Raw genomic sequence first — 26,140 nt, forward strand, 5'->3', positions numbered from 1 at the left:
TTGCTACCTTGTTGTTTCCTAGAAGGGTACAGCATTTATAATTTATTCTGGAATTATGCAGTATAGAGAGAGCCAAATATTGCCACATCAAGGGCCTCACTGGTTTTCTGCAAGGAGCCATAGGGCATCTATTAGTCTGCATGTATGTTTACAGTAGCACAAAATGAAAGTACACAAACCCATATTCACTCTTTTTGTGAAGTTACCTTGACAGAGAAAAAAAAATTGCTTGTTGTCTTGAAATCACACTTCATCAATTGAATAAAGATACAGAAAACTTTCACAGGGCCTCTTAGATTCAATCCTGAAAACAGTCAGCACTCTGATCTCCCACCGACTTCAGCAATCTCCAGCCAGAAGAGAACTGTGGCTGTCAAAATCTTTTAACTATTCAAATTCCACTTCTATGACTTATATTTCACCAAACTAGAACATAGACATAGGTTACATGGATAATAATTTGCCTTTGGGTTGCATCTTGACCATCTTAATATGATAAAATTACAAACACTGGCTCAACAGCGCATATTCTTGATATTGATGGTTCCTTGCAGATAGATAAACGCACCAGAGCATAGACTGGCTAAGCTGCTCTATATCTAGTGGACTAGAAAATCTAGTTACAATTTCTAGATCTCAGTAGTACAGACATTCCTCAGGTTGTACGTACTTCTGGCCGACGATGTTCATCTACATCAACGGAGCCATCCAGTGGAGTCACAAAATGGCACACCGGATTCTTGCGCTTCTCCAGATCTGAAACAAAAATGAGAAACCAAGCGCTCAGCATGTGCAGGCTCTGCAGAGAGCCCTGTCACCTGAACGGCAAGACGTGAGAAAATCTAGCCAGGGTTCCTTCCAGAGAGCCACCAGGAAATGGGGAAATTCCAGACTGTACTTGGATCATACAGTGCAGGGGCAGTGTAGAGATCTGGAGAGGACTGATCCAAAGACACTGACACGACAACTTTCTAGACATTTAGGCCATTAACAATTTCTGAACTTGCCATTAGATAGTAACTTCAGTTCTCTTGTCTCGCCTCTTACGTGTATGTCTTGGAGAAAATATTTTACAGTGACAGGCAGCCGAGTCTGATACCTACACTGCATGTACCATGCCCTCCAGATGGCGTTATTGAGACGGATTTTATCTCTCCACTGAAGTTTCAAGCCTTTAAAATTTTTCCATTTTGGTGAAACCAGCTTCCCACTGAAACAAAACAGAAAGAAAAAACATTCTGATTTCAGTTTTCTCTTGCTCCTCTCTTCAAGATAAGCAGCGTCCTCCTAAAATTGCCAAACTGCGAACAGAAGAGAAAGTACAACAAGCCATGCTTGGCCAGCAACCAAAAGGTTTTGCTATATGCTGTCTCCATATATGCTTTGGCCAAGGCTTACCAACCTAGGTGCCAGAGAGGAGTCCACCTTTCAGGCCTCCTTCAGATTCGGATGACAACTGTGACCACGGGTCTTCACTACATGGGGGTCACAAGCATCTCAAGCAGGACTGCAACTCATTTTACCCAAAGGATGCCTTCTCCTTGACTTCTTGAATACCAGCCTATGAGTTTCCATTAGCTGAGAATAAGATTGCTCAAAATTAAGGTCAAACCCTGGCCTGCAGCTTTTTGCAGGTTTGGCTGGGTTTTAGTTTTGCCTGGCTTGGATCTTGACAAGGAGCAGGATGAAGTCAATGCAAATTCGTTTCTGCAGTTCCTTTTGATTCTCCAGGCTGGTAGCATTGGAAAAGAGGAGCAAAGCACCAGCTCCGGCCTAAGAAGCACTGTCACCCACCAGCTCTGCAAGGGATCACCAACAGACTAGGAACAGTAACTCTCCTCCAAGGAAAGGGGAGGGTGGAAAGAGACACAGCTTGTGTGTGAACAATCTTCCGGAGACGGGGAAGAAAAAAGGGAAACGGAGACTCCAATAAGCACTGTATAACCACTAACTACCCAACCCTTAAAGCGCACCTTCATGAATCACGAATCTTAGGTTACTGACAGAGCAGAGGAAGTAGGAAACACCGGTAATCTAGTAAATCTCACGTTACGGATTAAAACATAGGTATCGTACCTGTCCCAGGGTCCTCCCTCTTTTTTACGGTTTTGTAGTCATACATCTTCCTACTTTATGCTGTTTGTGTGTCTTCAATACAACGGAAGCAGATCAACAGTACAAACTACAATGAATATGACAATGCACCGAAAGGCAAAAGGTTCCTCTGGAAACATCACAGCCATCAGGCCGAGGTGACGGCACCTGCTTCTGGGGTGAAGAGCACATGGACGGGGGACACGAACACCACTGCCCCCTCACAGAGAAAGACCAGGCACCTGGTCAGCCAGGAGCGACCGCTACCATGAGTCGCAATGGCACCGTACGGGGATGTACCAGTCCTGGGGCCCTGCGTATTTGACATGCCACAGTCAGTAGAAATGCACGCAAAGAGCTGAGTATTTTTTCTTTGAAGTCCCCGTTTTAAACTTAAGCCCTTAGGCCACGGTGAGACTAGGAAGCAGAGGGCCCAGGAGCGCCAGACACTTCACCGCGCTCACCCGCGGAGGGAGGATCGCAGCTTGGGGACTGCTCACTCCCTGCCTCGTACTCAGTCTAGGAAATCTCCTCACAGCTTCTTTTTAAGGAAAATTTGCAACACTATACACAAGCACAAAGTCTTCGGAGCTTATACAAAACACCCTAAAATGCCCGAGCTGCCGGTGGCGAGGCAGTAAATCACCACTTCCTCCAGTTATTTAGCTCACGGCTCGTATTTTTCTCCCGTGGTTGCACCACAACTGCTGCTACCACCCAGGTGGTCCCACAGCGGCTACGGCAACGTAGGAGCAAATGCCAGGCCTCAGCCGAGCTGACAGGGAAAGAAAAACCAGCTTGCTTTCTTTTAATTTTACCCTTGCTGAGCACTGCCAGCTGTAGCAGTGGGTTAAATCACCGTCAGCTGAGCTGTTGCCCAAGGGCAGAAAGTTTTTGGGTTTTTTTTTTCCTCCTTCATCCTCTTTAAAAATAAATCGTTATGCTTTTGCATGCACACGGAAGCAGGCACAGAGGCCAGATAAAGTACACTAAAGGGATCAGGGCAATTCCCCAGCAAGAGAGCAGACAAGCGACCAGCTCGCGAGGGCTGTGCTAACCACGGCCTCCGGCTACCCTGCCGGGGCAAGTCTGAGCCCTCTGGGGTTTTACTGCCCCTCTCCTTACGCCAAAAGGGTTGGTGCAGCCTTTGGGACTCTGGTGCCTGAGAAGCAAGAAAGCACAGACAGAATTTGGTGCATAAAATGGGCCAACGCTGGCTTCCTCACGGCTGGAAAGGCTGGCTGGAGTGGGCATCTTCACAGGCTAGAAGTAACGGAAAACAATGTGATCTGTCAGCAAGAAGTAGGAAAAAAAATTATCAGTTTATTCCTGCTATTCTCTTTAGCTGGGCTCTAAGACACTCTGCACAACATGCGCTCACTGAAGTCTTTAGGAAAGCCCCTGTTACCTCATTTTTTATTTTTTTCTTTTTTTGCTGGAGCACCCACATGCCACTCTTCGAAATATGTCTCCCCCAACCCCATTTCTGAGTTTCCAGGCCTCTCCAGTTGAGGGAAGCATGTCCAGGTTAAGCACGTTCTCCCTCTGTTTTCCAGCTGCGGCGGGCTCAGGACAGACGGGGCATCCCCGTCCCCTTCACAGTCCAGGCTAGATTATTCCATTCTGCTTTCAAACTTTCTGCAAGTTTTTTGCTCCTCCTTTCGTTTGATGGTCTCCCCATCTCTGCAAGCCATCTCATCACCTTCACTGCCTTCCCCGTGCAGCTCTGTCAAAAAATCACTGTATATCTTGGCTTACCATTATTTCGAAACCCAGATTAACACACACCTTTTTCTGTCTCTCATATGTATGTCAACAGTTCAGAGAGAGAGAGGAGATTAATACGCTGATGCATCACTAACATTGATACAGTGCCTACATGTCTTTGACTAAGGAATCCGTCAACTTAATGTTCATCTCTGGATCGCGCTGTATGACCGGATAGTCTGCCAAAGCAGCAGCGGTCTATTACTTAGTTAATCTTCATTCAAAACAACAAGAACACCTGCTTTTTCTACGGAAAACCTGAAAGGAACTATAATTATTTCTTGTGTAGCCAATTAAAACTGGAATTAAAATACAAATAGTTTAAAACATTTTCTATTACATTCTTACAAAATACTAAACAAAAATAGTGCATCAAAAGAAGGAAGTGATTAAGAACCTATTCTTAAAATAATTATTATTTTTAGTTCCCAGGGGAGCAAAGCACAAGTCCAACTTGAGGTCATAAGTGAAACGGCTTTATCCTCGGTGGAGACAAACCAGCATGAAGCTGAGAACAATATTTGGATCCTACTCCAAATTCCACCAACGTCAACAGTCACTTACTTTGAACCACGCTGTAACCCAGAGCAGCTGCCTAACTCAAACTCATCTTCAGGTTTTAAAGCAACGAAGCCAGAAAACCCACAGCGGCCCATTGCCTGCCGCCCCCGCCAGCTCCCCGGCCCCCAAGACCACCGCTGCTCCTACAACCAGCGCGGAGCAGCTTGCCAAGCAGGCAGCGAGCTGCAAGGCACCCGTCAGCGAGGGCACACGGGGATGGCACGTGGTGCCGGCGGGGCTCTCGGTCAGTCTGCAGGCGTCCTCGCTGCCGGCGGCCCAGCCGGCACTGCCCGCGCACGCAACGCCCGAGGAACATGCAGCTTTCTCATCTTCAGCGCTATCCAGTGCGGCTCAAATTGAAGTGATGAAAACCAGGGGGTGGGTAATGTGCAATAAGTTCCAGGAATTTAGCTCAGTCTCCCATGGAGAAATCGCCGCTTCCTGAAACCAAACGACCTCGAGTGGTTTGAGCTCAGCAAGCCGCAGCTGAGCAGCCCACGGAGCTGGAAATCCCCTCGCGTCCCAGGGCCCCTCCGCGCTCGGGAGGAGTCACAGCGCTTCCAAAGAGAGAAGCCGCAGCGAAACCCGGCAGCTTTCACCTACGAGTCCCAGCTACGCCGAGAGAGGCTGGATTTCATTCCCGAGCTTTTGGATATACGATACTTCTTCCCAGCTCGGGAACCACCTCAGGCAGCTGAGATCCGAGCGGGCAGATACACAGCACGGATCTGTCAGAGCAACAGAACTGTCTATTTTTAAAACAAAGTAAAAGTAGCTGTAATTTAAAAGCAATTAAAAACCTTCAAACACTACGGGATTTGTAGTGAAGTATAAGAAACAGATGCCCACTGTGAGGTTGTGACCTGGTTCCCTTAAACACAAATACATTTGATTTTTAATATATTTTTCTTTAATAGTCTGAAATGCAATTAGAGAAGGTGTGCGTTCTAATATGTAACAAAACAGATTTCATTTTTATTCAAAGTTTTGCCTTTATGAAAATAAAACAAAATGCTGAGATTCTCAAAATCCAAAACAAAGCATTTCCAGAAGAAGGTGGTATCTGCATGGCTTTAAGCATTTTCTTCCTCTCCGGGCAGCCTGTGCCCGTGTTCAGCTGCCCTCACAATAAAAAAGTTTTTTCTTACGTACAGCTGGAATTTCCTGCATTTCAGTTTGTGCCCATCACCTCTCGTCCCGCCGCTGGGCACCACCGCGAAGAGCCTGGCCCCGTCTTCCTCTCCTTCTCCTCCCATCAGGTATTTATACGCCTTGATAAGATCCCCCGGAGCCTTCTTGTCTTCGGGCTGAATGGTCCCAGCTCCCTCAGCCTCTCCTCGTACAAGAGATGCTCCAGGCTCTTAATCACCTATTTCTGTTTACTCTAACAGCTAGTAAAGTGCAGGCAGCTGCGATTTAATTGTCTTTTTTTTAATGAAAATATTCCAAGAATCATGAATCACCAGTCTACAAACTAGGTAGTACTTTAACTGCACCTACACAGGTATTTCTAAACACTGTTAGCTCCAACTACATCGCAACACCCTTCCACCCTCTCACTTTTGGGAACAGTACCTATGGAGGGTTGCTCTCTCCTCATCTTTATAGATTTTTAAAAAAACATATGTTAGAGATGCCTTCCACTGACGATTCGCAATGAACACAGCTTAAAGGCTACGGCTAACAGATACCGCCTGCAAGAGCAGTTAATGATCTTGCAGGACATTTTAGGGATTCTTTTGACCCAGGAGGGACAGTGCAAAGGGTTGACTTTCTCCCTTAACAGGTACGGGGCACGTGAGACAGCCGTCCACCCTGTCCAGATGCAGCAGCTCTCTGTAATTAGAGCACTGAAACAATTCAGCCCAACTCCACTGAAGTCAGTGGAAAAACTCCCGACATCAGTGGAAGCAGGATCCAGCTCTGATATAAGATGACTCACAGCAGAGGAATCCCCTGTTCTCCTCCCTTAGATCAGAGGATTTTAAAACGGACTTCGGACAGCATAAACCCATGGACACCACCACCCTCTGGATTAGGACAGGAAAGGACGTTTATCTGTGTGCAAACCCAGCAGAGGTTTTGGGTTTTTTTAAGAAATTACTAACTGGTAAATCATTATTTTAAGAAACATTGGTTTCTAGAGAGAATACTGAAGGGGCAGAGGAGAAGGAAAGCTTTTTTAAATGTTAAGATAAATACTTCCCAAACAGGACTAGATCTCAGGAGGCAGGTTTGGACAGCTTATATAGGCTCCATGAAATTTGAATAAGTGTTGATTAAATTACAACTATGTAATATAGCACAGTAGAACCTACTTTTTTTTTTTTTTTAATACAGCTCAAATGCTTTATTAAGTTGTTTCTGTCTCAACTTGCAGTTCCCCAGCCTTAATGAGCCACAGAAATGGTCAAAACAGTAGCATACCATTATGTTTCATCTTTTTTTCTAATAGAAGACAGGAGGAAAGACTGTTCCACTTTGCCTTAAACAACAGTCTGAAAAATCCCCTTCCCCCATTCAGAAAAAGATTCAGCTCCTTCCCCACGCCATGGCACACGAACGCTGCTGAGCAGGGCATTTCAGCCCGCAAGCCGTCTGGCAACTGCAGGGAACTAAACGCTCTGCAAAACCAGAGGTCTCTCGAGCCCCTGGGAGGGAAGAGAGGCACTGCCCGATCCCATCTAAATATTAGGAAACGGGCCGGGAGGCTGATTTCTACACCCATGGCTGCAAAGCAGGTGACTGACGGAGCTGGGCATGGGACCCAGCTGTCTTGCCATGCTTCCCTATGCTGCACGGAAAAGCCTCATTTCCACCCTCTTCTCTTTCACTGATTTTGATACGCGGGGACAAGGGAACTCGCGGGCTAGAGCCGCCTCTCTGGCTCAGGAGAAGCTATTTTTCCCTTCTGCGCTCTCACAGCACCTGGCCTAGATCTACCGTAAACGGAATTTAAACACAAACCTCCGAGCTCCGAGGCTCAGATTCCACAGGCCTGACCCTGCTGCCCAAATATATATTCCCAGCAAACGCAGCAAAGGTACCTTCAAAAGCAGCTTCTACAGACTCGCAGGAGCCACTGCTCGTACAGGCCATAGGGGTCTCAGGTACTGCAGTTCTAAGCAAACTAATTATTTTGTTTTCAGACCTAAATTTTTGTAAATTCGGTTACAGGAGCAATCTACAGAAGTGTGCTTCATGTTTTCTTTATTTTACAGATTCCCGCTGCCCTTGTGCTAAAAGCCGCCTTCTTCACTTTGTCGGCTCCAGTCTTAAAGCCCCCTTCTTCTGCGAGTTTTGTCCGATTCCCTCCTGTACACGAGCAGTCAAGCTTTGCTTATGAAGCAGACTGCAGAGACTATGATTTTTTTGCAGGTCTTTTAATTTAAGCAACAGAAAAAAAATCTGATTTGATAGTAAAGTAGCTAACTATATTAGCCTTTTCAGCAACAAAGAAAATGAGTTTTTTGGCTTCTCCCCAGCATTTTTTTTAAAGGAGTGGTTTTAGTTTGTTTTTTAATCTCCAATCTGTTTTGTTGGGGAGCTAGGCCTGTCAGCTCAGCTCTCTAGGAGCCAAAACTAACAATATTTCCCCAAACAAAGGTTCATTGAGGGAATCAGATTATACGCATTGTGTGCCGGAGCAGAGAGGCAGGCAAGTGAAACAAAAACATTCCTGCGTTGAGCGAATGCATGTAGGACCCGTGAGGAGGCCACGCTTTCGCGCTGATGCTTGTTACTACTCCTAATTACAAAGTCAATCCTAGCCACAGCCCTGGGAAGCCAAACTCAGACAGCGCTTGTTTTAAAAGCGAGCGTTAGGGCGGCTCATTTTCTCGAGGTTACCCAGCTCGTCCTCCTACCTGAAATGTTCCCGTGGCAGCAGATTCGGGCTGGGGTGGGATGCTACGTTGCCCACGCTCCACAAATGATGGTGGAGAACTTCGTGCTGAGGTCACGTCAAACACACTGTAAAACAACCAGGCTGCCCCGCTGCTCGAGCCCTCTCCTTTTCAAATAGTGTTTCAGTCTTGAAGACAGAGATACCAGAATGGACAAACATTTTCCCCCTATTGTGAGCAATGCATTAAATTTAAAGAAAACAAACAAACAAACAAAAACAAAGCTATCCATTGGCAAACTGGATTTGTAACACCTGCCAAGAACATGCCGCCCAAACTGTTTTCACCCAGGAAGCTGAGGCGTGCACCTCCTCAAAAGAAGCAGGAAAGTAAAAATTCAGTTATACTACAAAACCAGACACTCCTGCCCCAACTAATGCACTCTAAACCTTCCTGCTGAACAAGCAAGATGGCTTTGCTGGAAAAAGTTTTGCACTGTAGATTTAGCCAAACATAACATGGACAACAGCCGATACACGAAGAGCAAGGCTCGGAGACAGCCGGGAAGGACCACTGCAGAAATGCTCGGGAGAGAAGCAGGTTTCATGTGAGCTGTGAAAGGGTGAAAAGAGCACTGAAACAGCACGAGGTGAAGGGGAAAATAAAGAGCAGTATAAATATGAAGGAGACTTGGAGGCTACAGAGTCCTTCAACCAGTGTCTATTTAAAGACCCAGAATATTTAAATAGTTTCCCTTTTCCAGTCTGAAATCAAGGGATATGTCTAAAAACATTCCTGCTTTTCAGACATTTGTCCAATATTGACTCACTTTACCACAAAACTAAAACAGCAAGAAAGCTGAAGAGGCTTCACAAGTGTTGTCACTCCGAATATTTTGGTCAGGAGGAGGAGACAGGGGCTCCCTGCCACCATCCCTCGCTGCTAACTCCGGGGCAAGACCTCTCCGCTCTCCGTGCTGCACCCAAGTTCCTCCATCTACAAAACAGTCACGTACTTTACAAACTTTAACTTTCCAAAATGTCACATACTTTTTAACTGTTAAGGATCAAGACTTTCTTTAAAGAGCTATCGGATGCCCTCATAAGAAGAGAGCGGTCACTGACAAGAGCTCGCAGAGCCCTCGGAGAGCGGGCGAAGCACCGCCGCTCCATCCACGCAACCCTGCGCCGGCAGGGCAGAGCGCGGCCGGCCCGCGGCCCCCCGAGCTGTCAGAACCAAGGCAACCTACGTCTGCACTCTCATCTTATCCAACATTGACCTTTCTCTACTTGCATCTGGCCAATGAGAAAGACAGAAGAAAGCAGCTCTAGTTTTTTTTTTCCCACTTAGCTACAGATTTCAAGAAAAATAGAATCAATTTGTATGCCTCTGGCAAAAGGTCTGTCTTTACAAATAAACATTTAAATATGCAGATTTTCAAAACTCTTTCTGGAGACTGCTAGGAACACATCTGTTGGTCAGATACCACACACCAATGTGGGTAAAAATACTGGACCTCTTCAGACCGTCCCTTAGAAGAAAGCATCACTGTAAACATAGTCAATAATTAATGATCTTATATTAAGAGAGCCACAGAAACTTTGCAGTAATACATGTCTATTATCTAAAAAATAAACTCTATAGGAAATTGTTCTGATTTTTTTAAATAAACCCAAACGTTATATTCTGGTATGAAACATAAGATACAATCTGTCATTTACTTTCATGGCAAACCACATGTAGAAGTGAAGAGCACAAAGTGAAGATGATTAAGTTTTCTCGGTATTCAGTTTTAAAGTGCTCCTTTGGGGAAGAACTAGGCACCAATGCATCTTTGTGGACTTGGGCCTATGCTGTATATATTCAACACCTACTTTATACAGTGGAATCCAAATCCCAACTGGAACTGAACGCTAACGCATATTTAATACTGAACTGACATTAAATCTTACATAAAAGGAACACTATAGTAGCACATACAAACACTAAAAAAAGTAGGAAGCATCTGATTTTATACTGCAAGTTTCTCTGCACGTTCTTATGGTGAAAAGCTCTGAAGACAGGATCACACACAAGTTCTCCCACGTCCTAAGCCTCAGGGCACAGAGAGGTGGTACCCAGCGCATCCTGAAACGTTTAGCGCTCTTCTTGCTGTCCTACTCAGTACTCATAGCTCAATTTATAGATTAGGATTAACATATTCCTCACGGGCTTTTCTACAGTGCCCCCACCCTCATTTTTCAGATGGGAAACTGAGGCATAAATCTATTAACATTTCATTATCCGCTTCTCTGATCTGGCCAACATGCCTGTGTTTGCCTGCAAACCTGCATCCTCCAGTTCCCCTTCCTGATCTCTTGCCACCCCGCGCTGAACTCCAGTTGACGCCCTGACCACCTCTGCAGCCCTGCTTCAACTAGCCGCTACTTCCAGTTTCTCAGCAAATTATAACCTGACCAAGTTTAAAAACAGCAGCACAGGAGAGGGCACTCCGCTGGCACATGGGCCACCGCGCACCAAATATCAAGGCCCTGTTCCAAACCTCAGGGTAAGGTAGCTTCTGAAAAATCACTGGAATTTCTATCTTTCTTTTTTTAGTACAGGAAACACATTTTGCCTCAGCTTTGTGACTGGAATAAACTGAACTGCTTTGACCAAGTTTTCATCCAAAAAACATAGGCTCAGACACATGAAATTTCAGATCAAACAGTTAAACAAACAAACGTACAGTTACACAGCAGGAATCTGTGGGTAACTCTAAGAACAGGAGGTGTTAGCAGCGTTGCCTACAATAATTACTGGGTAAGAGCGTGGAAAGTCAATTCCTTTTAATGATTTCTGCGGTGTAGCTTAATGCCTCATGTTTTAAATAACTCACCCTTGTAACAAAACGAGCCTGTTATCTCTGTATGTAAAGCAGTATATGTGAAACCAGCTCCCAGAACGCCAGGCAGCTGTTCTCAGCCTGCGAGCTGCAGGCCAAGCAACTGAAGTCAATCCACTCCAGATGCAAAGCTCAGATGCAGCCTCCTCTCCAGCGCCGAGACTGCACGCAAGGGCTAGTCTAGCTCAGGCAGTGTCGTGTCCTGGACCAGAACAACCAGAAAATGAGTACCCAGCATCATGCACATAAAAGTCAAAACTATTTTAACAGACCAGGCCTGAGAGTTTCCAATGTAGAGAACACACTCTCTATGCTTTGTGTGAAAGGAGCAAAAGACAAATCAGCTTTAGCATCCCGCGTGACTCTGTAACATGCCGTGGGTCACCACTAACTATACTGTGATCAGCAGCAGGGATGGGAGTGGTAAGTACCGGATTTTCTTTGCTGCATCATCTTCACCAGTAGCTTTATTTTCATCTCCATCTCTCATGCATGCCTCTCTTTTAGAAAGCAGCCACTGCACTTGGAGCACCCTTTCTTCTCCTCTCCATCACTTCCTTCTCTTCATCTCACCTCCCTGCTGCTCAAGTAAGATTGAAAAGATCTTAGTGAAGCAAAGGAAGCATTTGTCTATCTAACAATGTTGCCACTGGCATAGTAAGAACATTACAATTAGTTCTGCTGTGATCTTTTCTTACAGTTCCTTTACGGGAACAGTTTTCCTACTCGTATCAAGTGTTATGATGAAAACCATCTTGTTGCCTTGGTAAACATTTCAGCAAAGCAATTCACATTAGATAGTAAACTTTGCTTTCTGTTCTCTTTGAAGCGTGTTCTCTCATGCACGATGAAGAGCACAAACATCTCAGCTTCAGCATCGAGGAAGTGATCCTCCTCGCTATTATCATGGTCTTTTGAAATCTTCCACTTCTTCCTAAAGCTTGAGTTTTGTCACTGGCTTTTGCTCAGACTCTTCAGGATCAGAACGTACACCACGCAAAGCTGTTTTCAGACACAGACCATCAGGAACCGGCTGCTGCTGTCCAGCGCTCCTTCCTTCCAATTTCCAAGGGCAGCCGCCACCAAGCACCCTCTGTACAGAGCTACGAATGCATCAGGATCCTTCTGCACGTTAAGGCATTAGCCTAGATTAATAAATTTATCAATACGTGATAAACGGGGACTTGGTTTTAAGCACCTAAACTGTGGTTCGGAGACTTTTCACATGCAGAGCTCTTGAGAAACCCAAACAAACCGTAATCAGCAGGGCAGATCTGAGCAGGGCTCTCGGCAGCGCACAGACCAACAGGAACCGAGAGCTGTTTACCGAGCTCCACAGGCCGAGAAACCCGAAACCAGCCCTTCTGCGACAGAGGATAGTGTAACATTCTCCGTACAACACTGCAAGCCTATAAATATACCGTAAGACTTCAGGGATCTTATTCTGAAAGTGACTTAAGTGTTTTAAAATGAGCAGAGACGCTCCCTACCTCTCGCCTTCTGGAACAAAGCTTTCATACCATCTGTCTGCGACCAGCTCCTGCAGCACAAAAAACTCCACATTTATTACCAAATTCAGTCATTAGAGACTCGAGACTTCAACACAAGGTACAGATTTTTGAGAGTTTACACAAAAGCTAAACCAGAAACTACACAAAAGATATGAGTAGAATAAAGACACAGTTACGTTACTACTAAGGCTACTGAAAGATCAAAAAAAAAAATCCCCATAGAAAGATAATCTAGGGAGAAAATCCTTTCCAGAGTTAACATAAAAAAGACTGGAGTGAGATAAAAGGAGAAAAAAAAGCCGCTCTCAAAGGCCACGTACACCTCAAGGGAAAGCTCTACTTAGGGCACTGCTGGACCCAAATGCAACGAATGCTTTTCCAACGCCTTCACCAAGAGCAGCCCTCCTCTTAGAGGCAAACAGTGCACCGAGCTCCGAAACCGGCCGCTTCTCCTCCCCCTGATGCAGGGCAGCCGCATCTCAGGGCGCAGCAGCCACATCCCCCCGGATGCCCCAGCCGAAGCCCGCGGCTCCCCACCAGGGCTGAACGTTCAGACAACGAGTAGCGGCAAGCAGACTTTCACCTCTGGGTCACCAGCTCAAACAGGAGCTGTGGCAAATTGCGGCAGTCTCTGAAAGGCCGCGTAAGTGACCCCTCATTGAATTAATTGGGAACAGCGAGAAGCTGCGGAGCCTGGCAGGCCGCGAAGCCCGTTTTTCGGATGCTCAGCGCACGCTCGCTGCGCTAAGCGAAAGGAGAACTGAGAAGCCGGAGTACTGTGATCACAGGCGCTGCAAACTAAAAATCAAAGTGCTCCACCATCTCTAATTCCCACTTCAGGGAGATGCAGAAAGGCAGGCTCAGAGGCGCGGGAGCTCAAACACTGTCCTGTCTCCAGAGGCTACAACTGAGGGAGTAACAGCCAGCTACTAGGCTGAACACACAGGTCAGGGCAGCTGCGGTACAGTTACGCTTCCAAACTTCTGCAAGCGTGAGAAAAGAGAAAATCCAAGAATAGAAACTGAGTGTATTATATACTTTGGCAGAGAAAAGCATGCCATGGACAAAAAGCCAGTAATAAAGTCCATGTGTCCAAACACTAATCATGTCTGACAGGCCATCAGTGTTTCTGGACACGCGGCACCTCCTCTGCACAGGGCTACGCTACCGCCAAGCTTCACCTCTGCTCAGCAGGATCACCGAGGACCCCAGGAACCTTTCGCAAGAGACAGTCTGTGTCTAATGCACACAGAGTTTATAAAACCCCTCAGATTTCTCCATGATGAAAAGCCCCATATCTGTGGTCAAATTTATACATGGATTAAAAAAAAAAAAATCACTAACAAATCCCCCACTGGCAGACAAATGCCAACACGTGTTGCAGCTTTGAGACACCGATGGCTCCAGCCCCTTGCAGTCACAGACCCCGGCTTCCTACCCGCTTGATTTAGACAAGCATCGAGCCTGCGCTGGCAATGCATTTTCCATCACCAGGAAACTGTCAGAATTTCTTAACTCAAGCAAAGCAGTTATGTAAAGAGAACTACTCAGAAGCAAGAAGTTAAAAAAAAAAGAGGCAATTTAAAGCTTCTCTTTACTGTCTGTATCTGCAAACTATGGCCGAGCAGCCCTTCTAACGACTGTGGGCACTGAGCTGGCCTGGAAGTCATGGCATGATATAGAACTGAAGTCGTCAAGTGTCAGCAGCCACAAGCGTCCTTGGGCCAGATGGATCAGCTGATGTGCTGCCCTTCCGCGCTCATAGGGCTCTCAAGAACCCTTCACAGCAATTAACGTTATGAAGCAATATTTAATCACACTACACGAGGCGAGCATCAGAGCGAGACCTTGGCTGTACTGCAATAATGCCTTATAAAGTCATTCTTTGGCTCCCAGTGACTATCACATCCAACTAGCTACCTGCAAAACAGTTTCAGAAACTGTCTCACACCATCCACCCCTCCGCTGGTTCTGAGATACAGCTAGGCTGATGGGTCCCCTCCCCTCACCAAGAACAAGTTTTCAGATGGACCTAGATGGTACACAGCCAAAAGCAAGTGGTGAATTCCCGACTAAAATTAGTGTCAGCACCTTCCCGCATCTTACCACAAGAAAAAGAATCTCTCTGAATGAGCCTAATGCAAGCCTCTTCTTTGAACCATGCTTGTCCCATCTGCAAAAATAATAATAAACCAGCCCCAGTCTGACTCCACAGAGACCCTTAGAGTGCTCAAATGAAAGGTAAGTAACACTTGTTACATCTTTATTGCTACAGATGTAAGAAATCTCTCTCAACTCCCCAGGATCTGTCTCCCCATTTCAAAAAGCTTGCTACATCCATGCAGCCTGTGACCACCGCAAGCAGAGGTCAGCTCCCCAGCCTACTAATGTGCTAATAGAAACTGCTAATAAAAGTTTTAGGCTCCTTAAGCTCTGCTAAGATTTTTACTGGAGATTTGAGTGCTCTGCTTGTAGGACTGGATACTGAGAACAGATGGAGGCATGCTGGGCTCCCAAACAGAGCCTTCGCAGACCCAAACGTTATTAGGAGCAGTAATGGATTGGCTTTTATTTCAGATTTCTGTGCATCTACTCAGTCTGTAAGTTGAATTGTGCTTTTCTATAACATATGCTGATTTGATGCAGTAAATGAGTGAAATCTAATCACACGATACAGGAAGGGTTAACTCTTTCACACAGCCAGAGAGACGGACCAAACCATACGAATGCCTCTTGCTCCCATGCAGTCTGATTACAGACTACCCCTCCTGCACACAAGCAATGACTCAGAGCACAGACCCATTAAAGGCACAAACATACTGGCTCTCTGCTTTCACAACACAGTGGAATATCCTGTACCTTCAGGCACGCAGCTAGGGAAGGCAGCAGCTCACAGCTAGGTTGGTATCACAGAAAGAAGCCACACAGCAGCATAAACTAAACTTATCTGCAGCTCTGCAGAACCCAAACGCCACTGACGCACAGTCTTGCACTGCCCTGAAGAGAACACGTTTCAGTTCCAAACAACAGCTATAAAATGAGAACACTCTGAAGCTGTAATTTTTATGAGTCAAAAGGCAACTCTTTTGTTTATGAAGACAGAAGGTTAGCAGACAGTGAAAATGTTGCCTGGATTTTTTTTACAGCTAATACTAAAGCTGTGTCCAGCTCACTTTAGAATCTGGCACCAGACCTGGCCTGCTTCAGCGTAAGAGCTCTAATATACAGGGGCTGGGCCCAAGGTCCAAAATTTCCCAGTACTCGGTCTCCAGCAGTGGCCACAAGCAGATGCTTGGGGAAGAACACAAACACGACAAGGACACACGTGTGATACTCCCTCCGGGTCCCCAGCACGCTCCCATCCTCCAGCCACTTCCAGCCGAGGGAACCCACAGACGCTGCAAGACCTTACCTGCACTGCTGTGTCCTCACTGGCTCTGCGTGTCTCAGGCAGCCCTGGACCGAACCGAAGCAAAACCTAGTTCTAAGAATCGCCAGCTGGATCACCCAGCCAGAGCTTAAACCAGCTCCAGTCCTGGCTTGCGAGTTTTCCCGACCAGCAGCAGGTTAACTGAGTATTCTGCACACCCGACTCAATGCACGATCACGAGGACGTCAACCTTTTGTAGAGGGAAACGATATTAACCTGCTCACTCCCTACAAGTGTGCCAGAGGAACGACGTTATTTCTCCTGACTTCTTTAGAGACCCCATTTTTTCCACACTTTGGTGAGACGAGTATGTGTATCGATCTGTCAGGTCTTTGCTTTGAAAAGGGAAGGATAATGACATTCTTAGTAGAGAACAGCCACTACAGTGACTGCTGCAAGAATTCATATGTCCCAGCCTTTGGATAGACCATTTCGGATTCTCAGTTATTTCACAAGCTCTGCTTTGCATTTTCAATAGGTGTTAGGTGTCAAACCTGGCTGCTAAATATCTGAAATTAGTTCAGTTTCCTCCTTAAGGATATCTGTATCTCTGATCAAGTTATTTCTCTTATCTCAACACTAGGTACATTTGAAATAAGATGACAACATGCACGGAACTTCTCTGGCTCTGCAGCAGACCTAAGTATTTCACAATATTATTCAAATTCTTGGCAGTGTTTGATTTAGCCCTTCCTTTCCAAAAATTCCACATCCTCAACCCCGGAAGAGGGCATTTGTGCGTGTGCTGCTAGGCCACTACGCTGCTCGCCACACTACAACCCTCCCTCCCAATTTTCTTGCTTAAAAGCTGCATTATAAAGGAGCAAAAGCAGGTAGATCATTGCCTCCCACCGTTTCATGCTCCTCCACATCTGGCATGCCTCCACCACGTCTTCTGTTCAAGTTCTCTCACCTCCCTCCCTGTCAGGGAGAGATATTTACCAAGCAAACAAAAAGCTGGACTAGGCTGAATTATCTATACAGACATTAACACACAGGAGTTTGAACACGTACAGGGAAACATTTATACCTTCCTTGGACACTGTACAGAACGAGCTAACATGAGAAAAATGATATATAACATCCAGATCTTTATGTGCTGCTAACAGACAAGCAAATTGCAGAGCCCATTCCCGAATCCACAGCGCAGCTTGGTAAAACCTGTCTTTGTTGTGCTGCCCCTCGCTGAACTGTCGCGAGTCCTCGGGACGCAGACAGTTCCCACTAATGCCGGGAGCATTAGCAGAGCTTGACTTGCCATGGATAAGCTTGTTCACATGGCTACAGCTTCTATGCAAACATCCAGAAATTCACCAAAATGAGCAGAGATCAACCATCCTACAAAATAACACGTTATATCATTCTTCATTCTGGGAAACGTGACAGCAGATAATGTCCAGAGCCACTGACTGGCACGTCAGAAAGGCAACAGGACCTTCCACTGGCCCCTTCCTGTTTGGCACTTCTTCTCTAGCAGCTGCCAAGCCCAGAGCCCCGGTATTTCCTCTTTTACTTTTTTTTTTATTTGCATGTCTTTCCTTTTTTACTTTGTTGATCATTTGTGTCTCTGATACACTACAAAGTAATAGTTTTCACTAACTAACACCGGCTGCACCAAGTGCCATACCACAAAGCAAAGGTCTGCATAATAACGAGATAACCAAGAGCAGCAACAGACTTCAAAGGAGAATCACAAGGAACTGAGAAGCTCCTCCACAATTCACGCTCCATTTGCTCCCTGCCCCTTTGGGAATGGAGTCAACAGTGAGGATAAACAGTGCGCAAGTTTACCAGCAGCCTAAAATCTGGATGAAAGATGCAGCAAGAGCAAGTTTAGCTGAACAGCCTGTGACAGCTCACATGCATACTCACAAGAATGTGCTCTTGCTAGATAGTAATTAAATGCAGTGGGCCTATGTTATTTTTAGATCTATTGTGAAACCCCAGTGTTACTTCATTCCAGCTGCTCCGAAGAGGCAGAAATACCATTGCAGAGGCCTGGGTTCTGTATCATCATTCCCGGTTTTATTTTCTGAGTCTGACCCATGTTCTACATTAGAATTTGGTTGGGTAATAATTCAGCTACGGTGACAAAGCCCCTGGCACGGACAGGGCGACGCGGACAAGAACAGTGCTTTGGACAGCTAGCTCACGTAGCCTGGAAAAGTGGCGTGACTCTTGGACAGAAAAGCCACTGCATCTGCTGCATCCCCGCTAGAGGTCTCAAAGCTATGCTGGCCAAGGTCGCCCCAGTAGACGTGTCCTTGAACTGCCACAGCAAAGCACCCGTTACTATGCGACCTTGAGGGAAGGGAGAGTAAACAAAGTGGCAGCGGGAAACGGAGGCCCAGATTTTGAGTAAACATCCCATGCGAGAGCGTTCTGAAAACAATGAACTTGGGAGATCCCAGCAGCAAAAGCGTCCTTCATGCCTGCGCAGGGCTTGCCTGGATCTCGTTACTCAGAGATACTGCTAAAAATCCCCTGCTGATATATGAGGACCAACTGGCTTAAGCGTTGGAAGGATCAGTGAAAAGACAAGAGCTCGGCCTGTTTATGCATGTTCCTGAGGAGCTATTCTAAGCGGTGGTAGAAGATGCAAGAAAAACTCTTGAGAACAAAAGAACGGTCTCGAATGCCTCTTTGCCCACAGCCCCAGGATCAAGCTACTGTATTTACCACAACTACTCTAATGGCAGCAAAGCTCTAGTGTCCGCGCGAGCACTCAGGGTGGTCACCCCAAAGACTCCGCATAGGCAGGACTCCATCAGAAAAACGCCAGTGCAGATGCAGCGCAGGAAGCAAGCAGCGCGGAAGAGCACACCAACACCACGCAGACTGATCAGAGACACAACTCGCAAGTTGTCACCTTCCCCACAGATCTGCCAGACCCAGGTATAAACAACGCAGCTGCTGTTTCGCTTCCAAAACTAAATAATGGCAATCTTATTTCTCAAGAAGGGCAAAGCTCTTGCACAAGAGCAAGGCTAGCTGGATCCTCCTTCTCTTTCCCCCCTCAGTCACCCCTAAGGCTCAGCTCCACAATTCTTGTCCTTATTCACAAGCTAGTCCTAGTACAAGCAGATCCCACTGAACAGCAGCAAAAGCACGATACTCTTTCATCTCCCAGCTGAGATGGAAGCAGCGTTTCCATGCGCAGGCAGAAACAAAGCGGTAACAAGCATCAGAGCCCTACACTTGGACAAGGACGGTTCTTTTCGGAGGGAGGCAGGGAGGCATCTCGAGCTTCGTTCTTTTGCCTCTTCTGCTGAAGGAGCCTCAGCTCTTCTGCTCTGAACTGTCGCCACAAAATTTTGTCCTTCATCTCACAAATTACTGGGGGAATGCGTAGGGAACTATGGTTTATCTGTTACTAGAGAGAGAAGCACACACATGTGCTTTAACTGTAAAGATATCCTTTGCTTGCTCTGGTGTGGTATAAAAGAACAATAAAGATAGTTCTGGCAATCCACAAATCTGCCATTTTATTTAAAAAAAAAATCTCTCCATACATAACAAAACACTCCCAAACAGAAAAATTGAAAAATTTCTCATAAGAAAAATAGTAAATATAGCAAAAAAGACTACAACCACTGTTAATGTTTGCTTGCACTACAACATCAGCTGAACTAGGAGTAGAGAGATGAGGAAGCCTCTGACTGTGCATTACTATTGTAGATAACATTGGGCTGCGAACATAGACCCAGGGATCAAAAAGCCACCGGACTGAGCTGTAACAAGCCATTAAAATCTTTCTGCACTCTTTTCAAAAAGTGTTCAGTTCATTAAGTAGCACACTTAGCTATTTAAAGAACTGAACCCTCTTTCTAAAAACATTATACTATGCTGCAAAACACATCATGGCAAGAGGGGTTATCTGTAGGTCAGCAGTGGTCTGGCCTAAACACACTTACATATCCCTAATTAAAGAAAATCAGATTCTTTCACTAATACCCTGCTCTATAGTAATCCAGGTGGTGGCCTGAAGGACGGTCCCATCTGCCCTGTCACCTTTTGCGTTACAGTCTCGGAGGAGAGGGAGCAGCTACCAGAGCCACCGACACCACCTGGGCTTTAGGCTAAATGTGCCTCCCAGGTGGCCCCGAGCAGGGGCCTGGGAACCACGACGGTTTGTGCCGTTTGCCTTTAAAGGGTGGAGGGAAAGGAAGGTCTCAGCCAGCTTTTCTCCCGCAGTGTCTGTCAGGATAACGGCACAGGGGAACTAGCGCGCTGTGCCGTGGGGCTAGCTGGCTTCCTAAGGTCCTCTCCAGTCCCACTTCCTATCACACGTATGGTGACACAGCTAGACTGCCCGACTTTAAAAATGATGGTATTCCAAAAAGGCAGGTGTCTGAGGCTGAGCCTGCTCTTAAACAGCACCCTAAGTGCAAGTACCTTAAAGCACAAACTGAAGCCTACTTGACAGTGAGGGAACGGGGATCACTCTGCAGCCAACCATGCATACGGCAACCGAACGCACAAGGCTTCATCCAGACTCTCCTTTAACATCCCCGGAGGCATTAAGCCTGCAAGAGACCTATAAAAGATCATCGCACAGATGAGAATGGCAGCAAGACAAACACTGTCCCCAGAGGAGTCTGGGTGCACAAACCATCTGCTCAGTGCAGCAGTACTTGTAGCACAATGAGCTCAAGTCCAGCGACTGCAGCACATGGAGCAAAGGGAGGAGAGCAGACGAGGGGCCCCCGTCCCTCGTTCCTGCAGAGAAAAACAGGTTCCCTGACGGGTAGTGTCCTTCTGCAACCCGGAGCAGCAGGTTCGCCTTTCCAAGAAATTTCTCTTTGAGAAAGGGGCCGTGCCTCACATGACAACTGTCTGGCAGCTCAAGGAGGCTGAAGCCACTGGGCTTCCAAGCCCAGGAAAACAGCACTCCGCAGCTGGAAAACCCAGACTCCTCTGTGGATACCCAGCTCCTGCTGCTCTACAGGCAGGAGGGTTTTCTGGGTTCTCCGGAAGGCCCCACCATCAGCAGGCCAGAAAATGCAGAGCTGATGCTCCAGCTATTTGAGCTTCCTTCACAATCCCTTTTTGCAGGGAGAACAGTGAAGCTTCTCAGGTTCAGAAGTACCTGCTTCCACACGGGGCAGATCCTTTTCACAGACAGTCCAAAAGCGGTCAGCAGAACAGGGCCTTCCAGAAGTACTATGATCACCATTAAAAGATCAGTTCGTTTTTATATCCTTTAATTAGCATCTGTAGGGTTTCTCATCAGTTACAATGGCCAGTGGCTTTTCTAACAGCAGTATCAGTAAGTTGCAGGTCTTTTCATCTTCCACTTGTCTCCTTCTTTCCAGTATCCTTCAGGTTTGCAACTGAAGTGCCATCTGTTATACACCTTCCTTTTAGGCTCCTATATTAGTTAAGTTCTGAACTTTAGGCTTCTCTTTTTCCCTTTTAAAATGACTGGTGCATGCATCTGGGTCTCTGCAGCGCTGAGACTATTTTGGTCATTTTTAAAAGGGGGAGAGGGAGGCATAAAGTGGTTAACTGATTTATCTAAGATCACTCAGATAACAAGCCAGAAACAAAGGGCTATCCAAAAGCTTTGTGCTTGCGCCACAAAGTAAATAAGCCGTGGCAAACACATACTAGAATATTTCCAATGCTGATTACTGCTTTTACTTACAATGACATGTCTACTTTAATCATATTATGAATGCTATCAAGAGAGCGAGTTTTAACCACATTCAAAATAAGTCAAAGACGACCTTCAAACTCCCATTTGAGCAAACAGGAAAACAGGGAATTATTTTTAAAAACCCATGTTTGAAATCTCTATTCTAGCAGTAAAACTACCAGACACGATTTCTGGAAAACCTGCTATTTCTTAACCACGTTTTCCAAGCCTTCCTGCTTCAGAAACAGCAGCAATACTGTAAATCTAGCCTGCACTAAAAACAATCGGATTTAGATTTTTCCATCACTGTCTGGAAAACAAAGAACCAACTCTATTTTCTTTGGAGACAACTGAAACAAGTACTTTTCCTAATTATCTCTGTAATTGTTTTATAGACATTTTAAAGGTTTCCTTCCCAGTATGAAAGTAAAAAAAGGATAAAAGCTGTAAAATATTTCAATAGCCATCAAAGAGTTTAGAAAGCTTGTCTTTTTCCTCAGCAATAGCTTAGAAGTTTTGTCTTTAAAGAGACTGCTTGTGCCAATGATGTTAAAATACCGCAGGACAGCTAATAAAAGCTGTAAATACAATTAATTTCTGCATACAAAGGAAAGGAAATAACAAGCATATAGTCTAAAGCTTGTTAATGACAAATGAAATACTACATTAAATCCAAACTGGTCCAAGTTTTTAAACTGATTTGGGTTTTTATTTGTTTACACAAAGCTTCTTCTGCCAGCAGAAGGAAGCAAGGCAGCACTGGAAGAGCAACACCAAGCCAGGAACTCCAGCTCTGCTGCCACCCTTTTCCTGCAGGATCACCCACGACTTCCATGTCTTGGCCCATCCAGCTCCCCCGCTCCCTTTTTCAGGCACTCTTACAAGTGCTTCCTATCAAGCTCTGCTGTCACGGACCAAGTTATGGGGATGAAACGTTGGACTTCTCCGATTCCAGACATATCTTCAACCACCTACCCTTATCTTCCATGCCATCGCACCTTCCATACCTATTTTTCCTGTCCTGAACAGCACTACAGCCACAACCTCCCTTCTCCCCATCTCATTCTTATCCAATCACCGATCTCCTTCCTACCAGTTCTCCTCTAATTACAGCTCCAATTTCGTTTCCTCTTCACAGAGCCCCTATCACCCTCAGTAATTTCCCCTTCTTGCTGCCACTCCAGTCAATCCCCCCCCCCCACTGCCAAACATCTCCTCATCAGCATGTGCTCAGCCAGTATGTAACCCAGGCTCAAACTCTCCCAACCCGCTGAAAGGTCATTGGTTTGACTTGAATTTCACGGTGTCTTTCATTTCTTCTGATCTTGTTTCCAGCTCTGTGACCTCCTCCACCAACTCCGTCCACCCCACTGTGCACATCTAGGCATGCTCTCGGCTCTTCCAGTCCCTTCAACACGTCCCTCAAAGATCCTCTTAATCCTACTCCAACTCGCAGCGAGGTTCGGGCCTCACTCCTCGCTCTCTCAATCTTCTTTCTTTGCAACAGATTTCTGAGCACTGTCACCAGGGAAAAAAATTCCACTTACACAAAACAACTTACTTCTGTGCAAATGTGAGATGCCAGTGAGTGTCTCTGATATCTCAGACATGCCTAGCCCCCAGCTCAATGTGCTTACAAAGCTCCCATCGTTGCTCCCCACCACTTTCTAGCTCGTTACACCACTAGACACCCCCTTTGTTTGATTAGGGCTAATCATAGCTTAAGGATACACAGACAGATAAGCAGATGCTGAACTGACTGTGTATCAACTCTGCCTTCCAAACGAGCGGAGTATTTTTTTTCCACATGGGAGAATAGCAAAACAAGTGATTCAGTGACCTACTAAAGGAGCATGTGGAAAAACTTGAGTAAACCTAAGACTTGAACTCTGGGTTTCTTGGCTTTAATTCCTCCTGCTGCTCTGAGGAAAGAAATGAAAACAGGTGAGGGGGAGAGAACTGGCAATCAAAGTGTTAATTTTGGTTGCTACCAACCTTCCTTTAATTCAAAGCACATCGCTTCGTAATCATGCTGTATGACACGTTGGCTAAAAGTACTTCCAAATCTCACGTATCAACCAAGCCCGTATCGGACCACGCACGAGTTACTGAGACTTGGCAATCTGGGAACGAACTAGCTCCCTCTTCCCTATTTCAGCAAACCATCAAAAATGATGATTATGAAATCCAAGTTGTATTTAAGCCAGAAAATAAAATCTGTTTACCTTGTAAAAACACAGGACAAAAGAACTACAACAAAACATGTAGATTAAACAATAAATCAAAAGATAATATCAACAACATGCTGCTTATAAAAAATGCGATTACTGCGCACCACACAGCGTGTAGCAACAGCCCACACAGCCTGGTCCACAGAAACCACTAACAGCTTGTGACCCGCAGAGCCACGGAAATAACCAGGAGCAGAACTCAAAAAGGTTTGTCCCTACATCTAATTCTCTATCTACAGAATTATGTCATTTATTCCTGTACGCCACGTGTAGCACTGAAGACACCAAGACCCCAACTTCAACTGAGGCCTTCTCGCACCACCATTACTGAGTATTCACTACGGCAAAACAAATGCATCTTCAAAACGAGAACTGCTTGGCAACCTTTCTGCAAACCTTCCTGATGCTCAAGGTTGCCAAGGTGAACTTACCAGTCCATCTTAAATAGAGCTTAACAGCTTGTGCCTATGTCAAGCGTTTGAAACAAGCAAGATAATAAGCTCTGTAACTACGTCCTGATTCACACTGCGCTCTGAATAAACCATTCTTGCTTTGAAATTACCCTTAGCTATGACTACTCCTACACACAGCAGCTCTGTTCAAATTAGGCTTAATTCATGGGATGAACATTGCTGTATTCATCAGAGTAGTTTTTACAAGCAGCATATAAAGTATAATTAAATTCTGAAAGCTTGTCATCTCAAACCTACCACCACCAAAGCTAAGAAGTTTCCAAAACACATGCTGCAATAAGAGAAATACGTGGCAAAGGGGCTTTGGAAACAAGCTGATCCCTAATGTCAATCTACCGATGAAGGGAATGCTTCTGTCTTACATCTACATAAAGTGGAGGAGGCACATTGCTGAAGAGAGATGAGATCTAGAAAAAAACCAGCAAGTCTTTCGCAAGGAAGCCCCGTTCTCCTGCTCTGTGCAATTTTAACGAGCAGGATCTAGAAGGTTTTAGACAACTATCTAATGCCACTGTTAACACTCTTACCTAAAGTACAACGCCTAGCATGCTCCTTAAGCCCTTATTAGAAGGAGAGAGAACTCTGAGGCTGCTTAGTAATAAATGAGCCCACAAAGTCATCTTCATTTACCCTATCACATCCTATTGCTGAATGAGACGGACATCAACCGGCATAATTATATGCAACGGAAGTTTAAAAAGAAAACCACACACATTAAAGACACTACTCACACTCATTAATTCCTAAAATAAAGCTTGTACTTTGTTTACGTTGTGAACCTGACCACACTCCATGCGCAACCGGCAATCCCATCTTCTCAACTGCATGGATTTGCTGCCGAGCACCGCAGAAGAGAGGAGCCTCCATAAGGAAACGAAGAAATGGTCCCCGGCACTCCTCAACCCCTCGTTTCCTTAAAGGCCGTAGACAAGACACATCGGGCGAGTATGAGCTGAAGTCTGCCCTATCTTTTACCCATTTTACTCCCAAAGAAAATAACTAAAGCATAAATTTAAGACCCTTTTTTTCCAAGAATAACATTAACCCCTGCAAAGCTTACATTAAGTTATTCCAGCAGGATTCACCACTCCAAAAAATCTACCACTTCAGCATCAAAAACCTGGGGGGAAAAAAAGCAGCATGATGTCCCTTCCTTAACAACCAGCAACTACCAGTGCCCCAATCCACCGCTACTGGAAAGAGGTGGACGCTGTGAAGAACCTGCAGCTCGAGACAACGCTGCCGTTTCCCACCACACGCTTTGGAGCTCTCAGCGTTTGGAAGGGGAAAATCGGCATTTCTACGTGCATCTCTCTCACGTTTCAGACCTCAAAAAGACTATATGCCACTGTTTACAAAACAGGGCTTTCCACAGGGAATTCTAACATCCCCATATACCAGTTTATTAGGGCAATAAAATGTTTACAGTGTCCTTTCTCAAATCACTTTTTTTTTTTTTTTTACTTCACGTAAGCCTTTGGCTTAGATTCTGCAGGGAGCTGAAAATTATTCTTCTACTGAAATCAAGAGCCCAACAAAACGAAGAGGAGAAATTCTTCTGTCCCAATCTGAGAAAAAAAATGCATTCCTTACGGTATGGTCAGAACATGGCAGAATATAGCTCAGTTCTGGAGAGTTATTTTTAGGTAATGGAATTATCTGGATAATTTTAAAGTTATTAAAGGGCTTTGCTAAATTAAATATCA

At 45.6% G+C, this 26,140-nt stretch overlaps 1 protein-coding gene across 3 annotated transcripts in view; it reads right to left on the minus strand.

Annotated features, from left to right (window-relative positions):
* MLXIP (MLX interacting protein) overlaps positions 1-26,140 on the minus strand; it is a 53,575-nt gene that overhangs the window by 24,116 nt on the left and 3,319 nt on the right. For all 3 annotated transcript variants that reach the window (XR_010392026.1, XM_026114492.2, XM_064521961.1), the window contains exons 2-3: positions 1,104-1,210; positions 671-756 (exon numbers count right to left, since the gene is read on the minus strand). Coding sequence is in view for 2 of the 3 variants with exons in the window: in XM_026114492.2 (XP_025970277.2) it covers positions 671-756; positions 1,104-1,210 (193 nt within the window). In the remaining variant the exon portion in view is untranslated. The remainder of the gene's footprint in view (positions 1-670; positions 757-1,103; positions 1,211-26,140) is intronic.

The sequence above is a fragment of the Dromaius novaehollandiae genome, chromosome 17 (genome assembly GCF_036370855.1).
Source record: "Dromaius novaehollandiae isolate bDroNov1 chromosome 17, bDroNov1.hap1, whole genome shotgun sequence".
Taxonomy (NCBI): Eukaryota; Metazoa; Chordata; class Aves; order Casuariiformes; family Dromaiidae; genus Dromaius; species Dromaius novaehollandiae.